We start from the raw sequence: 17005 nt of genomic DNA, 5'->3' as shown, positions 1-17005 counted from the left end.
ATGTAATCGTTACCATAACAACCCCGCTACTGCTCAGGCTACATTTTCCTAGAAGCGACTCCAGCGATAGTCGCTCAACGATCATTGCATGTAAAAAAATTATAACTTGCAAACTCTGAAGGAGAGTCCTCCATAACTATCGCGGAGAGATTATCGCTGGAGTCGCTTCTAGGGAATGTACCTTAACTGGCAGCTCTTTGCTCTTGTTTGTTCTGTGTTTGTTCTATTTCTTTCTCAGTTATTGCCATTTACCCACTGTTATTGTTCTTGCTCATCATTTCTCTTGTTATTTCTGTGAAACTGTTTTGTAAAGACTGCAAAATATCTGTCTTACACAAGAAGGGAAAGACAATTCACAGTGAAGCTAGAGAAGTGATCAGGAATATTTTAAACCAATGTGATGAGGAAGCTACACACTTGGTAACAGAGTAACTTGCAGGCTGCTAATTAGCTGTAGGCCTATATCTCATTTTTATTTGTTCCTCAGTACAGTATTTTATGCAATTTATTCAGTCTCAAACTGTTCAGTCAATTAACCTCATCATTGTCCAGCTCCATGGCTAAATGGTACGATTCCAGGCAGGGTCGGGAATTTTAACCATCATTGGTTAATTTCCCTGGCACGGGGGCTGGGTGTATGTGTTGTCTTCATCATCATTTCATCCTCATCACGACGCGTAGGTCGCCTACAGGAGTCAAATCAAAAGACGTGCACCTGGCGAGCCGACCGAACACCTTTTCTGAACACCATATTGATAATCTTTATACTACCCTACTCTAATAATTTGCACTTGTATATTTGAAGATTTTTGATATAAAGTGCAAGCTTTATTACTCTCAGTGTTTGTAGGCATTGTAAATTGATACTTACGAACTATGTTATTGTACTGAGACAGATATACAACACTGAGACATATTATTACGTGTAATTCTGAATTAATCGTTTTGATGTGTTAGATGTAGAAGCTGGGAGGTTTTCCATAGTGGATATGTTTTGCATATAAATGTGTAGCATTTAGAACTTATGTTCTATTTACGGACTAGAAAATGTATTAAGAAGAGGAACCATCTTTTTCCATGAACTTTTACCTTTATTATGTACTAGCATGTGCCCGCGGCTTTGCCCACGTTTATTAATTGAACCATTAGATGTTTTCAAACTATTTATTTAAAAGCAAATTAAAACATTATCACATCGTTTTGACGTAAATTGCATGAAATACATTATTTTATTTTTATTATATTGTTACTTTCAGTGCATTACAACCATGTAAATGACCATGTTATATAACACAAAATATATTGTTTCGTTATAGAGCTTTGGAATTAGCTATATTAGTGTCCTTCCATTTGGAGGTAAGATGTATACTGTATTGTGTTTGCCTTTCAAACTCTTGAACAATCCACGTACAGTTGACAATGGCAAAAGCACCGTTTTCGAAGATGGAGTCCTACAACTTTAAGAGATTGTCCTATGTCAAAATTTCAGATCTCTGTGTGCCATAGATTTGACTGGGCTTTGCACACACACACACCCAAACACTTCCGAATATTATGGGCTGATGGCTCCTCGTGTCGCGGACCGAAAATGGCTTCCTACTCAATGGACTTACAGTCCGAGGAATACTACTTCGTCCGCAGCATGCTCAGTAATGACGGTGGCTTCAATAATATTCGTCATCAGTTTCAGAGCCGTGTTCATTGCAGAGCATCAACAGCGTCATATGCCTTCACACAATATAAGACCAAAAACGGTTTCCTACGACCTGGACGTAAAATGGCTCCTTGAATATTGTGTTCTCTACCTATCTTATGTATGTTGCCTAGCGACAGCGACTCAATGCATTTAATCTTGGTGACAGCACGTTGGATTGTCATATCCCAATGCATGTTTTCCGATGGTTTTTCGTTCATAACTCGCCAACGAAAGCGAAAATGAAATTTCCGGCTTTGAGGTGCATTCAGACCCCTTTCCATCTTCCTATGTTCCGAATTTCAGATATCTGCTTGCTGTAGATTTTGCTGGGAATCGCTCACAGACAGACAAACACTTCCTTTTATAATTATAGACAATATGTTCAGTCGTTAGTGGGAAACCTTCTAGTATTTGGTTTATTCGTGTAAGGTTCATTATTGCCATATGCTTGTTTATAAGATACTAGCAGTTACCCATGGCTTCTCTCGCGTGGATTTTGTACTTTACTAAGGAAAAATTAAAAGTATCCTCCAGTAATTTGATGAAAGTAATCGTTCCTCGGTATTGTATTAAGACATTTTATGAAAATCCCTAAAGTATAAAAACTCACCGAAAAATTGAGCTTCTTTTACCCCCAGAAACTCTTTGTAAACCACGGTTGTGATATTGCCTTTTGGGGCTAAGATGACCACGCGACATAGAATTGTACACGTTAGAACGTCTTCTTTGTCTTAATTTTTAAAGAAGAGTCCAAATACCTATTTCCAAATCTGTAACATCTTCAGGTTTTGAGATATAAGTATCCCCATAAAAAGAATTCAACCCCTTTATCAGCCCTTCCTCCACCCCCACCTAAGTGGATTTTCCTAAAACAATAAAAGACACTTCTTTATTTTTAAAAGAGATTATAAATGCCACCTCATGTCTGTAACATGTTAAGTTTTTTTAGGTATACTATTGATATGCTCAGGGATTATGTGTACCAATTTTGGTTGGCAGCTATGCTCAAACATACACGCATAATCTCGCTGCTGTAAAGTCTTGGATGACATTGGCATGGTTACGGCCATTCATTTCTTTATCCGATTCCGAGAGCAGGGGTAATGTGGTGCCAATATCTCCATAACGGTTGGTTTTAGGGCCTTAAAACATGGTTTTTGGGCTCGTATGGCTTACCGAGTTTTGTTCTTTGTGTCAAGGGGCTTAAAATAAGATTTGCCTTGTCCTTGTATGACAAATTCAATATTTCACCTATATTAGCCTATTATTTTTATATCTACCCGTCACCCCCCTCGAATTGTTTTGAAAATAAAATACAGCCGTGTCCTTCAGGGATTATGTGTACCAAATTTGGTTGGCAGCTATGCCCAAACGTACATGCATAATCTCGCTGCTATAGAATCCTTGAGCTGAAGTTGCCATGGTTACAGCAGTTCATTTCTTTATTCGCAAATATAAAGAGAAGAACTCTCCACCTAATCAATACATTTATTCTATTATAAAATACTTAAAATATGCTAGAGTAGAATGCAGCCCGGAAGGCGGTTTGAAGAGGGTTGCGCAGTAACATTCGCGCGCTTTTTAGTATGACGTGTTTTCCGCTGAGCCAATAGAATCATTTCAGTAAGAGGTGCCTGTTTGTGCGGGTCACGAGTGAATGTTTCGAGTTTTATTTGTAAATATCATAATCAACGAATTTAGGGAACTATTTGCGTGTGTACGATAGATCCAGGAAGAGCAAGAAGACAAGTATTCCGTCGACAGGCGAGGGAAATAGTATTTAAAGTGTATTTGTATTTGGTAAGCATGCAGCAGCAGGGGGAGAATGTGAGGAACGCCATGTTGCCATACTTCAAAAGAAGACAGCATTCGCGTGTGGTATCGGCCTGCAAACAGTACAGAGGATAAAACAAGCTTCGGAAATAAAAATAATGCAGTGTTCAGGTCGCCTGAGAAGAACCCTTAGAGGAAGAAGCCAGTGACGGTCCTCGATGATTTCATTAAAAATGTTCTGCATACAACAATATTTGATATGTATAAAAATGGCGAATATCCTACGGCATTGAAAGTGGACCATCCATTTACCTTCCTTAATATCTCGAAAATTTTCCTCAACACTTTCGCGGGGTTTGATGTTAAAAATTAATTTGAACTTTTAGAAAACGTTTAAGCCCACAAAAAATATAGGTCATCGCTTTGGAATTCAAGATATAACTGGGTTAAAAATGTTTACACATACATGCTGTTATAAGTAGCCACATGGGCTTCACCGCACCTCATACTCCTGTCTCTCTCTGCGCAACGAAACCGCCTTCCGGGCTGCGTTCTACTCTAATATGTACGGACCGGTTTCGACCCTTTTAGTGGGTCATCTTCAGCTGAAGATTCTATCATCTTAATAATAACAACTTATAATGCTAAAACACAGCTTGTCCTAATTATGAATGACTCATGCTAACTTAAGGTGATGTATTGTGGTAATAAAATATGATTGGAAAACTGGTTTCAAAAGTCTGCAAAGTTCACAAGTTCGTTTTGATGCTGATCTTGATGTTCACTCATTTAAACCAGTTCAGGGCCCCGACTTATCTTTAGATTAAGTATGGCTGAAGATGCTTACAAAGCGTAAGCGAAACATGTCCCATCTTAACATATATGTAATATTTGTATCTTAAACTTATGGAATGGTGGTTTTTTAAATAAATTTGTTTGAAACTTTTACATTCTGTACTCCAATACAGCTATCATAATGAGACTCATAACATGTAACATACCACTTAGTCGAGCAGCTTGTCTTCTTTCTCCCAATTCTTCCCAGCCCAAACTTTGCAACATTTTTGTAACGCTACTCTTTTGTCGGAAATCACCCAGAACAAATCAAGCTGCTTTCCTTTGGATGTTTTCCAGTTCTTGAATCAGGTAATCCTGGTGAGGGTCCCATACCCTTTATTTACAATCCCATTTATGTGGTTACCCCAATGAAGATCTTTCCTTATATTAACACCTAGATACTTACAATGATCCCCAAAAGGAACTTTCACCCCATCAACGCAGTAATTAAAACTGAGAGGACTTTTCCTATTTGTGAAACTCACAACCTGTCTTTTAACCCCATTTAACAACATACCATTGCCTGCTGTCCATCTCACAACATTTTCGAGGTCACATTGCAGTTGCTCACAATCTTGTAACTTATTTATTACTCTATACAGAATAACATCATCTGCAAAAAGCCTTACCTCTGATTCCACTTCTTTACTCATGTCATTTATATATATAAGAAAACATAAAGGTCCAATAATACTGCCTTGAGGAATTCCCCTCTTAATTATTACAGGGTCAGATAAAGCTTCACCTACTCTAATTCTCTGAGATCTGTTTTCTAGAAATATAGGAACCCATGCAGTCACTCTCTTGTCTAGTCCAATTGCACTCATTATTGCCAGTAGTCTTCCATGATCCACCCTATCAAATTCTTTAGACAGGTTAATCGCAATACAGTCCATTTGACCTCTTGAATCCAAGATATCTGCTATATCTTGCTGGAATCCTACAAGTTGAGCTTCAGTGGAATAACCTTTTCTAAAACCGAAGTGCCTTCTATCAGACCAGTTATTAATTTCACAAACATGTCTAATATAATCAGAAAGAATGCCTTCCCAAAGCTTACATGCAACACATGTCAAACTTACTGGCCTGTAATTTTCAGCTTTATGTCTATCACCCTTTCCTTTATATACAGGGGCTACTATAGCAACTCGCCATTCATTTGGTATAGCTCCTTCAAGCAAACAATAATCAAATATGTACTTCAGATATGGTACTATATCCCAACCTATTGTCTTTAGTATCCCCAGAAATCTGATCAATTCCAGCCGCTTTTCTAGTTTTCAACTTTTGTATCTTATTGTAAATGTCATTGTTATCATATGTAAATTTTAATACTTCTTTAGCATTAGTCTCCTCCTCTATCTGGACATTATCCTTGAAGCCAACAATCTTTACATGCTGCTGACTGAATACTTCTGCCTTTTGAAGATCCTCACATACACACTCCCCTTGTTCATTAACTCTTTCCCGCGGATTGCGTAGCAAAGCATACTGGAGTTGCATATTGTCTCCCGCGGGTTGCGTAGTAAAGCCTACTCGGCTTTCAAACCGACTTCCTCTGCCATCTGTCTGCTAAACATATAACCTTTCGGAACCAGTGAATTCCCTACACTTCCTAGATACTACTGGCATGCACGGAATCCTAAAATAAAGTGTTCTTTTATACGTTTTCTTAGATAGAACAGACAGCTGACTGAATGTAAACACATGGCTGCTCATAACCAGTTGAATGCGGAGGATATTTGTTACAAATTAGGTAAATGTGTTGACAAATGCAATGGTAGTGAGTTTGAAGTTGTAGGTATGTTAATAAAAATCGTATGGGAAGTATTTGGGACAGGATATGAATCTGAGAGAAATCTAAATACGGCAGAGGACAGGAAATGTTCATTCAGGTACCGTCTCCTTTTAAAATATTAGGCCTACTTGTAAAAAACATAATTATCAGTTTTAATTCTTCAGTTAATTCTGTTTCGGACTATGAGCCTCTACTTAATTACATAATAGCCTATTCCAACTAATGTCAATTTATCTTCCAATACCATTCAGTCAAAAATTGTTTATAGTTTGTATGTCTGAGAGGAAGCACGATTTACTATCTAAATATCTTCATCCGACTAATACCGAAACTGAAATAAATTTGGAGATTCAGGGTGAATTCCTGCGTTCTCTGCATTATCAAGAAAATAAGAGCCCCATCATGTCCAGCAATTTAGACTGACTTCAAGAACAAGCAGTTTAACATTATGCACCATATTGGATGCTTCCTGATGTATTATTCTGAACAGGATGGGTCTTGCGTGTAATTAGGTGATCTCATTGTATCATTTTAGAATGCCTATAGTGTATTTTCCATTGTTACAAAATTTGAAAGTGATATCTTAAGTGGTTTTTACAGAATAAATTATTTAGTGAAGGTACTCCACAACTATAACTGACAAGCAAATTATTACTCTAGGTTTCGCCCAACCATGAGTCAAAGATATTCCGTGGGAAAGGGTTAATTATTCCAGGAATGTCCTTCTTGGAACCTGTTTCTGCTTTAAAATACCTATACATACCCTTCCATTTATCACTAAAATTTGTATGACAGCCAATTATGCTTCCCATCAGGTTTATCCTTAGCTGCCTTCTTTGCTAGATTCAATTTCCTAGTACGTTCCTTCAATTTCTCCTTACTTCTACAGCCATTTCTAACTCTATTTTCTTTCCAATAGTTCGAAACTTCTGAAGAAATGCCTTCTAAATGGCGCTTAGTTGGAATGTATGGAGTTGGTGTACCAGCAGTACAATAATAATAATAATAATATGACGTGTGGCCTCCGGAGAGGCAGGTCTTTCGATATGACTCTGATATGCGTCTGTGAGAATGGGGACATATCAGAGATGAAATATAATGTTGAAGACATCACAAAGACCCAACCCCTGAAGCATAGCAATTAACTAATGAAAGTTAAGATGCCCGACCCAACCGGGAATCGAACCCAGCACCCCTTGAACCAAAGGCCTGCATGCTAGGAGCCGGACATTACAAGTCGATGATTAAAGGTGAATAGTTCATGTTCATGCGTCTTGTACAGCTAAGCCTGCCGGCTGCTTTTTAACCCGGAATTGAACCCGCAGCCCCAAGTACCAAGGGTCAAGACGCTGACAACTCAGTCACTGGATACGGACCACAACTCGATGCGACCTGGCAAACTACATCGTACTCCTTCTTAGTCTCTTAATTTCTCTATTATAATAAGGTGGGTCTTTACCATTTGTTACCACCCTTAAAGATACAAACCTGTTTTCACATTTCTCAACAATTGCTTTAAACCCATCCCCGAGTATGTTTACATTTTTATTTACCGTTTTCCACCGATCAGAGTTACTTTTTAAAAACTGCCTCATGCCTGCTTTATCAGCCATGTGGTACTGCCTAATAGTCCTACTTTTAAGACCTTCCTTTCGAACACATTTAATTTTAACTACAACAAAAACAGCTTCATGATCACTAATGCCATCTATTACTTCGGTTTCTCTATAGAGCTCATCGGGTTTTACCAGCACCACATCCAGGATATTTTTCCCTTAGTTGGTTCCATCACTTTCTGAATCAGCTGTCCTTCCCATATTAGGTTATTTGCGATTTGTTGGTCATGCTTTCTGCTGTTCGCATTTCTTTCCCAATTGACATTTGGTAAATTCAGATCCCCTGCTACGATCACATTCCTTTCCATGTCGTTTCCCTCATTGCTGATTATCTTATCAAATAATTCTGAATCCGTGTCAGCACTACCTTTCCCAGTCTGTACACCCCAAAGACATCAAGTTGCCTATTATCTTTAGAAATGAGCCTTACACCTAGAATTTCATGTTTTTAATCTTTAACTTTTTCGTAACTTACAAATTCTTCTTTCACCAGAATGAATACTCCTCCTTCCTCCATTCCTATCCTATCTCTACGATACACTCTCCAGTTCAAAAATAATAAAGGTGTTCTTTAATCCACCTATTCAATACTTTAATTTCCACTTATAGTGTTTACATATACAGACTATCAGTTAACCCTCCAAGTGACATGAGTTGTTATTAACGACTCATTTACGTCCTTGTGAAATGATAAAGTCGTTATTAACAACTCTTTTTTTTTTTTTTTTTTTTTTTTGAGCCGTGTTGCTGGGCAACCATTTAATGAATATAGTCGAACTTTGCACTAATCAATAGTTCAGTTCATTGGCTATTATGATTCATCTAGCTGAATTATCAAATAGGTTTTTTTGCTTATGTACTGTCTAAAACAAATCTCAGCGTCAGTCGCTCGAAGCGCCACACCGCATTGCAGTGTTCTATTGTTGTTCTACTTGATTGGTTAGTATTTCAATAAACTAAAATGTGTGATCCATGTGTTTCTGACGATATTTGGGATATGTTAGTAGAAGATTATGAAAATTATGTTTTCAGTGATGACAGTGATTTGCCAGGTGACGAAATACCGAAAGCAGTTTCTTTGAGTGGTGACTCGTCAGAAAACGGGGATGATAAAAAGAAAGCAAAGCAAATTCTGGTGCCCTAAGTGTAATTGTGGCATTCATCCTACTTGCTACCATAAGTTGAAACACTTCTACTGGCCCATAGTAAAGGGGAGGAAAAGAAAAACTCTTGCAAGTGACTCGAAGTAAAGAATTATGCCCGAAGAGGAGATATGTATAGTTTTGGTTTTTCGTACATAACTTTCTGTTCTTTAGTTTTACGGTAAATATTTACTCTAAGTCTTTTGTTGCTAACAAAATGGTGAACATTTTATATGTTTACCTTTTGTTTCAGTCTTTTATAGTTTTGAAGCTATGTACTTGAAAGTTGAAATACTGGTTTTTTGTTTTTTTTTTCAAAAGTGAAAAATTGTAATTTACCACCCCCAATAAAATGGAAGCAAGGTGTGTACCCAATATTATTACATAATCACATTCTCTAATTTATACTCAACAAAAAGATATGTAATATGATATATTTTACTGTCATTTTGTATTTATTATGAATTTTTTTAAAAACTTGTACTATGACCTGACAGTCGCTTATCACTTAAGAGGTTTTTACGTATCACTTGGAGGGTTAAATGGGGCATGTTTCGACCTCAATATAGGGCATCTTCAGCCTAAAAACAATCTTCAAGAGTACACCTTATATTGTAATACGAGACTCAGAGCCAACAGAAGGGTGGCTACCAACGCAACAGTAGATAGCAAATGATAGCTTTCAACAAACATAGAACATTTTGCAGTACCTACTGACATTTCCTGACAAGGTCTCTGACGATAATATTGCCTACCGGTGCTAAGGGCCCCTTCTGCAAGTTTCACCTTATGCTCACAATTTCATCAGCGGCCTTGAACATGTATGTATGACATTCAGTTTTGTGCTTGTGTTTGACGCCCTCATGTCGTTGGCATTATGTCATTGTCACTTTGGTATTCCACTAACAATTTTAAATGAACCATTTTAATTAGAACTTTTAACGGAATAAGTTTTAGTCTCTGACAAAATAGTTTATGGTTTAATCATTGAAAGTGTTTCCATCAACATGTTTGTATAATGTATCATTTTTCACATTTTTATGTACTGAATTTTAGTAACTGGCTAAACTTTTAGCTTCCGTATTAATATAAGGTGTACTCTTGAAGATTGCTTTTAGGCTGAAGATGCCCTATATTGAGGGCGAAACATTTCCATTTAACTGATAGTCTGTTTATGTAACCACTATAAGTGGAAATTAAAGTATTGATTGGGTGGATTAAAGAACACCTTTATTACTTTTGAACTGTAAACTTTCAATACGGACCAAAAATGAGATTTATAACATGTAACACTCTCCAGTTCCATCAGAAAATTTCTGCATCCATGATATCATTTCTCATATGCCTTTGTTATATTTATGAATGCCATGACCCAATTATTTTCCATTAATTGCTTGATGCTGAAGATTGGGTCCACTGGTAGTTCTACCACTTTTGAAGCTGTACTGTTCCTCTTGCAAATGTCCTTCTATCTTCTAATTTTCTTCAATATCCTTTCCAGTATTTTGCCAGTTATGGTAAGAGTGCAGTTCCTCTATAGTTATCACACAGTTTTTGCCCCCCCCCGTTTTGTTTGAAGACTAGTATTATTATTCCTTTTCCCCAGTGATATACTTTATTATACCAGTGTAAATTTATGTAACTTCAGTGTCCTAATTATTCTTTTTTTTTCTTTCTTTTTGTTTCAGATCTGGGCTTTGCTGGCATTAACAACTTATGGATATACATATGCAAATCGATATACTCTTTTTTATAACTTGGATCCCTCAGTTGTGGGTAAGATATAAGCTCAAAACAAAGATTCAGTATTAGATAGGGTCTTGAACAGAGAAGTACTTCTAAAATTGGAACATTGGAATTCTCTAAAAAGGATGTTTTTTTTAAGAATAAGAGTGCAGCTGGAAAATTTGAAATAATTACGTAAATGAAAGGATATAGACAATGCAGAATATGAGTGTTTAGATCATCCGAAGTCCACAATACGCTGTCAGTGACATTGGTGGCACTGAATAACATCTGCTTCGCTATCTCTGAATCGGGTGTTTTGCTGTTGCACAGCATTTACAATGTCCTTTTGCATCTTCAGTCATCCATCACATAATGGTGCCGTTACCTTTTGTATCATGAAATCACAAGAGACAGATCTGGAGAGTATGATGGGCACTCTAACACTTTCCACTCCCCAGTATACCAGTAAGCTCTGTTGCGTTTGGTCTTCAGTTGTGGAGAATGATTGCATTGTCCAGAAGATGACGTTTGTCCCTACTGGAACAATGTACGTCTCAGCAGGAAGATCTTGTGGTATGTTGTTGTCACTGTTATGCCATGTTGAACAAAGTAACACACAATTTCCCATCTGGCGTCGTAGGTGATATTCACTGTCAGCTTCGCAGGCGAAGCAGGGTGGCCACCCGTATGGGAAACCGGGGAAACCGGGAAATGTCAGGGAATTCGAAAAATGACTGGAAAACTGGGAAATGTCAGGGAATTCCAAAAAAAAATCTGGAAATTCGTTCTGCCATATAAAATTGACATACCGTATTTATCCCTTAATAGAAGCACATTTTTCAGTTTTTATAACATTAATCTAGGGCATGTCTTTTATGCCAGGAATAAATTATAAAGAAAACTGAACAAACATTTAAAAAATCAAGTGTGATCTCGAACGTGAAGTAACCAGTAGCATCAGTAGCTATATGGATAGGCTATAGCAAGCAGTAGCGACTATGATAAATCGATTGATCGATCGAATTTTCAATGTTATGATCTGCTTTCTATTGAATATGCTGTGTTGTTGGGGAATGGCGAGCATGTTGAATTAGGCCTATATTGCGTTCTCAGTTTTTCTAATCGCTTAAATACATGGCTTCCACAACAAAATATGCATGTAGACAAAATTACACAACCCAACGGATGACTGTTTGTTTAGTGTGTAATGACGTGTGCCATAGTCACTACCTCGTAAAGTGTAAAAACAAGACAACAAACACTGACTGAATGCAGGAAAGTGCGAAATTCACTTAAACTTAATACTCATTGAGTGTTCATGATTATTATTATAATGATGAAATGCGCTGATGTAGGTAACACCGTGGGCCGCGCCATGTTGAGTTTCTAACCTAACTTTCGTGAGAGGGGTTCGGTAGTTTTCAGGCACGACTAGTAGCTTGTAATATCACGTGTAATTTTGTGAATAGAGAACAAGATTTAAAATAAAGTGACATCACACTGTAAGATGAAGGTTGTTGGTTAGGAGATTTTGAGTTTGTGAAGTATATTTGTATGTATTCGTTCTTGATCCAGTCAATCCCAAACCACCATTCATATCGATTTATATCGGTTGAGCGCAATCTTGAAACCTGTCTGCCAACTGTATTGCCTACATCACCACGTGGTTAAGTTACCTAACTCGGCGTGTGTGGTATATAGGTTTAATAGTGTTCAATGTAGTTGTAATTTTATTTACATCCGTGTGTTGGTTACCATATAGTTCATCTGTGTACCATACCCTTGTATAGTTCGTGCAAGACAAGCGGCAAGAATGTGACTCGGCAAAAATTGACACCGTGGTATCGATCAGCCATAACCTCCTTCTTATGCCGGTCATTAGCCGCGAATAATTTATTTCTTTTACACTTTATAATAATGTACCTATTCTTGTTTTAGTGTATGATATTGTTAGGAAGTTTTGTGAATTTGTTATCACTTGTGATTTGTGTGTGATTTTCATAGTAGGGCTTTACATTTTACGAGTGCATCAACTGTTATCGAAGCAATAGAGTGCTGGCAGCATAGGTAAGGCAGTGCTCACTTGTTTTGCAAACTGTCAGTTTACAAGAAAGTCGTGCGGAGTATAGGACTATTTAATTTATTTTTTTTTTACAATATACTTACTTTTTTCAGCTAACAATGTCTTCATCAAAGCCAAGGAAAACTTCGTTTAATGAAAGGTGGCTGCTTGATGATCCTTTCAGAACGTGGTTGAAACCCATGCCTCAGGACAAATTTTCAGCATATTGCATAATATGTAAAACATCATTTTCTCTTAGCAACATGGGGAGGCAGGCATTAAAAGTCACATGGTAGGAAAGAAGCATGCCAGTAGTGTCAACTTCAGCCAGTTCTCATCATCCCTTTCAAGTTATTTTAAAAAAGAACATTCGAATAGTGAAGTAAAAAATGACTTAAACTCAGTAGATAATACCCTGGCCGCAAACACAAATTGTCCTCTGCCTGCCACAGCTACCACAACGAACTCTATCACATATGACTCCACTGCTGCTGTTTCTGCTTTTTCTTCTTCTTCCATTAAAGAAGGTTCACCAGAGACGAGATGTCTACAGAATTATCTCTTTTTTTTTTTTTTTTGCTATTTTGCTTTACGTCGCACCGACACAGATATGTCTTATGGCGACGATGGAATAGAAAAGGCCTAGGAATGGGAAGGAAACGGCCGTGGCCTTAATTAAGGTACAGCCCCAGCATTTGCCTGGTGTGAAAATGGGAAACCACGGAAAACCATCTTCAGGGCTGCCGACAGTGGGATTCGAACCCACTATCTCCCGATTACTGGATACTGGCCGCACTTAAGCGACTGCAGCTATCGAGCTCGGTGAGAAGAAGAATTATCTTTCAAGAGAGCAAGTAACCAAAGCTGAGATTATATGGTGCATGCATACGGTCATGCAACACCATTCTTTACGTTCCAGTGAAGCTAGTGTATGTTTGTTCACAGTAATGTTTCCAGACTCTGAAATAGCTTCGAAAGTTCAACTGCACAGAACAAAAAATTGCATATACAATCACTCATGGTTTGGCCCCCTATATTCATAAGCAAGTTCTTGAGATGTGTCATAAGTGCACACATTTCACCGTTGGTTTTGACGAGTCACTGAATAAAGTTTCTCAGATGGGCCAAATGGATCTTGTAGTTCGTGGTTTCAATCCTGATTCCAATGAAGTGTGCATTTCTTATTTTGATTCCGTATTTTTTGGTCACTCTACCTCCTCAGATTTGTTAAATGGTTTTGTGCGAGCACTGCAGGGACTCAATCTAAAAAAACTCTTACAAATTTCAATGGATGGTCCAAATGTTAATAAAAAGTTCCTTCAGGATATTGGTAATTTATTAAGTGATGATCCAGATGCTCCTATTTTGGTGAACATTGGATCTTGTGGCTTGCATACTGTGAACAATTCATATAAAATAGCAGTAAAAGAAACCCAGTGGAATATTGCCGAGTTTCTTCATGCTCTTCACTTCTTGTTTTGCTACGTTCCTGCAAGACGTGCTGATTATACACATTATTCAGGTTCAAACATATTTCCTTTGAAATATTGTGCTATAAGATGGCTTGAAAATTCGAAAGTCATTGAACGTGCTATAGATATTCTATCTAATGTTGACAAATATGTGGAAGGAACAAATACAGACAAGAAAATCCCAAACTGTAACAGCTTCAAAATAGTATCAATTTCAGTTAAACATAAGCTACTTAAGGCCAAGTTGTCATTTTTATTATCTCTTGTTGGAGATTTGGAACCATTCCTAAAACAGTTTCAGACAGATCTTCCATTTGCACCACTCCTGTATGAATCTCTCATTGCAACAATGAAAAAAATGTCATGACAAGGTTTGTTAAGTCTGAGTCACTGCAGTCTTCAGGAAATGTCCTCAAAATTAATTTAGACAGTAAAGAAAATCTTCTGCCTGCATCTAAAAAATTGACATAGGTTATGCTGCTAGAGCAGCACTTCGTGGCACTCCTGGATTAAATGATAGAGATATATTAGTGTTTCACACAGATTGTCTAAGAGGAATGGTAGCTTTGTGCAAGAAGATACTGGAACGGTCACCACTGGCATATAAACTGACTAAAGGAATTTCTTGTTTTGATCCAAGTGTAGCCAAGCAACCTCTAAGCAGCAAACGGCTAAGGGTAGCTTTAAATGTCTTTGTTGAAAACAAATGGATCTCGGGTAATGAAGCTGATCATATACAAAGGGAGTTCACTTCTGTGTGTGAGAATGATACTTTCAAAGAAGTAATGAATTCTTTGTCTTCTAAAAACAAGAGATTAGATCACTTTTGGCAGAAAAGTTAGCTTCATTTCTCAAAATGATACTAATATTGTTTCATGGAAATGCTTCACTTGAACGTGGTTTTTCTCTGAATAAAGAAATTATTGTAGAGAACATGCTACAAGAATCCCTTGTAGCACAAAGGAGAGTATATGATGCTATCTCAAACCTTGGTGGAATTGAAAAGGTCTCCATTAATAAGAACATGCTCCATGCTGCAAGGAATGCTCATGCCTTGTATATTCAAAATCTAAAGGAGATATGTGAAGCATTGGAAGCAGAAGATTCTTTGCAAAAAAATAAGAGAAAGGCCACTTTGTTGCTGAAAGAATTAGAAGAAAAGAAGCGGAGGGTGATGGCAGAAGCTCGACAGTCGTTGCTCGCTATAGATGAAGAAATTTCTTCACTGAAGCAGTAATGGTAATAACTTTTTAAAATCTTAAAGTGAATTAAATTGGACTAAATTAAACTTGCAAGTTTTGAAATTTAATATGTACATTAATTACTCATTTATTTTTTGCATGTTAAGGTTTCAAAATGTATTTTAATATTACGGCCATACCTGGAAACCTATTATAATTTAATTTTTTTGTCATTGTATGTTAGGGAAAAAATTGTTTTTATGTCTGGAAAACAGGGAAATGTCAGGGAATTTCAAAATCTGGATTTGGTGGACACCCTGCGAAGGATTTAGATGAAACTTCTGCCTTTGCAGTGATCCCTGATGTTGCCACTCTGGTGACTGTTATTTGAGGTTGGGTTCATATGCATTGCCCAAAGTTCATTGATAATGTTACCATTGATGCTTTCATGACCCGTACTTATAGACACAAACACAATGTAAAAACCGTGTTTGGTACAGTCACTAAAATTGCTCACCGTCTAGGTAAAACCAAGGACAAATTGTCCCCACTTTTGCATCGTGGGGTATACAAAATTCCCGGTACTTGCGGCAATGTATACATTGGCCAAACATGCTGGTCCATTGGTACTCCTATCAAGGAACATGAACGAAATATTCGTCTCAACCAACCAGACAAATCAGCAATAGCTGAGCGCACCCTATCTTCGGGTCATGATGTCGTGTTCCAAGATGTTCGAGCTCTTACCCACACTAGACACTACAGATCCAGGATTATACGGGAAGCTGTGGAAACACGTAGAAATCCTAACAGTTTCAGCAGGGACACTGGCTATCAATTAAGTAATACTTGGTTGTAAATAAGTGTTCATGTTTAGTTTAATTTTGATGGTGACATTCATATTGTGATCCGCAAGTTTAAAGTGCAGAAAAACACTGTTTGTGTACTGCTTGAACTGTTTGCAGTATTCACTGAAAACAGATGAGCACTCATCAAAGTGTAACTTTGTGTAAGTATTTAATTTCAGGAGTTGTGATAACATGGCATTTGACTTGTATTAGTTTTGTTTGTATCTCCTCCCTTGCCGTCCTTTTTCACTATGTCTCAAGACTTTATGACACATGCGCGAGTTGTTAAAATATTTCCGCTTTAGGATATTCTGGATTTCTCTTTTTAAAAGTTGGCAGGTATACCATTTATGCGGTATATGTAAAGAAAAATAAAGTTTTCCAGATCGGGGATAGCTATACAATAGGGAAATTTCAAAAATGTATAAGCTCATTTTATCCTAAGATACATAGTGCGAAAATTATCTATTTGATGCTGTTACTGTATGGTACCCCTTGTTCTAGGGAAGCTATCCCTTGTGGATTCTCTCTCTTCAATATACTATAATGTTCATTTAAACAGTGCCATCATTTTGAAGATTTCGAAATGTTCCGTGCCCTAATTATTACTGTACTTTATTTCTAATTTTAAGTTACAGTATAACCTGATGCTAGTTATCAATCGATCATAGCCTGGTTTGTATTATATCCTTTAACTGTGACCTTTCATGAATATCTCACTTTAGAGATCTTGATGTTCAAGCTGCGCCTCGGCCAGTCTCATGCGGAGATACACGAGTCTCCACTCAAGGGACGTGAAATTTCTTGAGTTGGGTCACAGGATCGTATGGCTGGCCCTAAGTTGACTCGACT

General features: G+C 37.4%; 1 protein-coding gene across 1 annotated transcript in view; it reads left to right on the top strand.

The window, feature by feature from the left end:
* The window catches only part of LOC136874178 (uncharacterized), a 121194-nt gene that overhangs the window by 66504 nt on the left and 37685 nt on the right, over positions 1-17005 (top strand). Inside the window, exon 3 of the mRNA XM_067147762.2 lies at positions 10551-10638. Within this exon, the coding sequence (XP_067003863.1) occupies positions 10551-10638 (88 nt within the window). The remainder of the gene's footprint in view (positions 1-10550; positions 10639-17005) is intronic.

Source organism: Anabrus simplex, chromosome 5 (assembly GCF_040414725.1).
Source record: "Anabrus simplex isolate iqAnaSimp1 chromosome 5, ASM4041472v1, whole genome shotgun sequence".
NCBI classification, from domain to species: Eukaryota; Metazoa; Arthropoda; class Insecta; order Orthoptera; family Tettigoniidae; genus Anabrus; species Anabrus simplex.
Note: the sequence above shows the minus strand (reverse complement) of the source record. Positions and strands in the feature narration are given on the sequence as shown.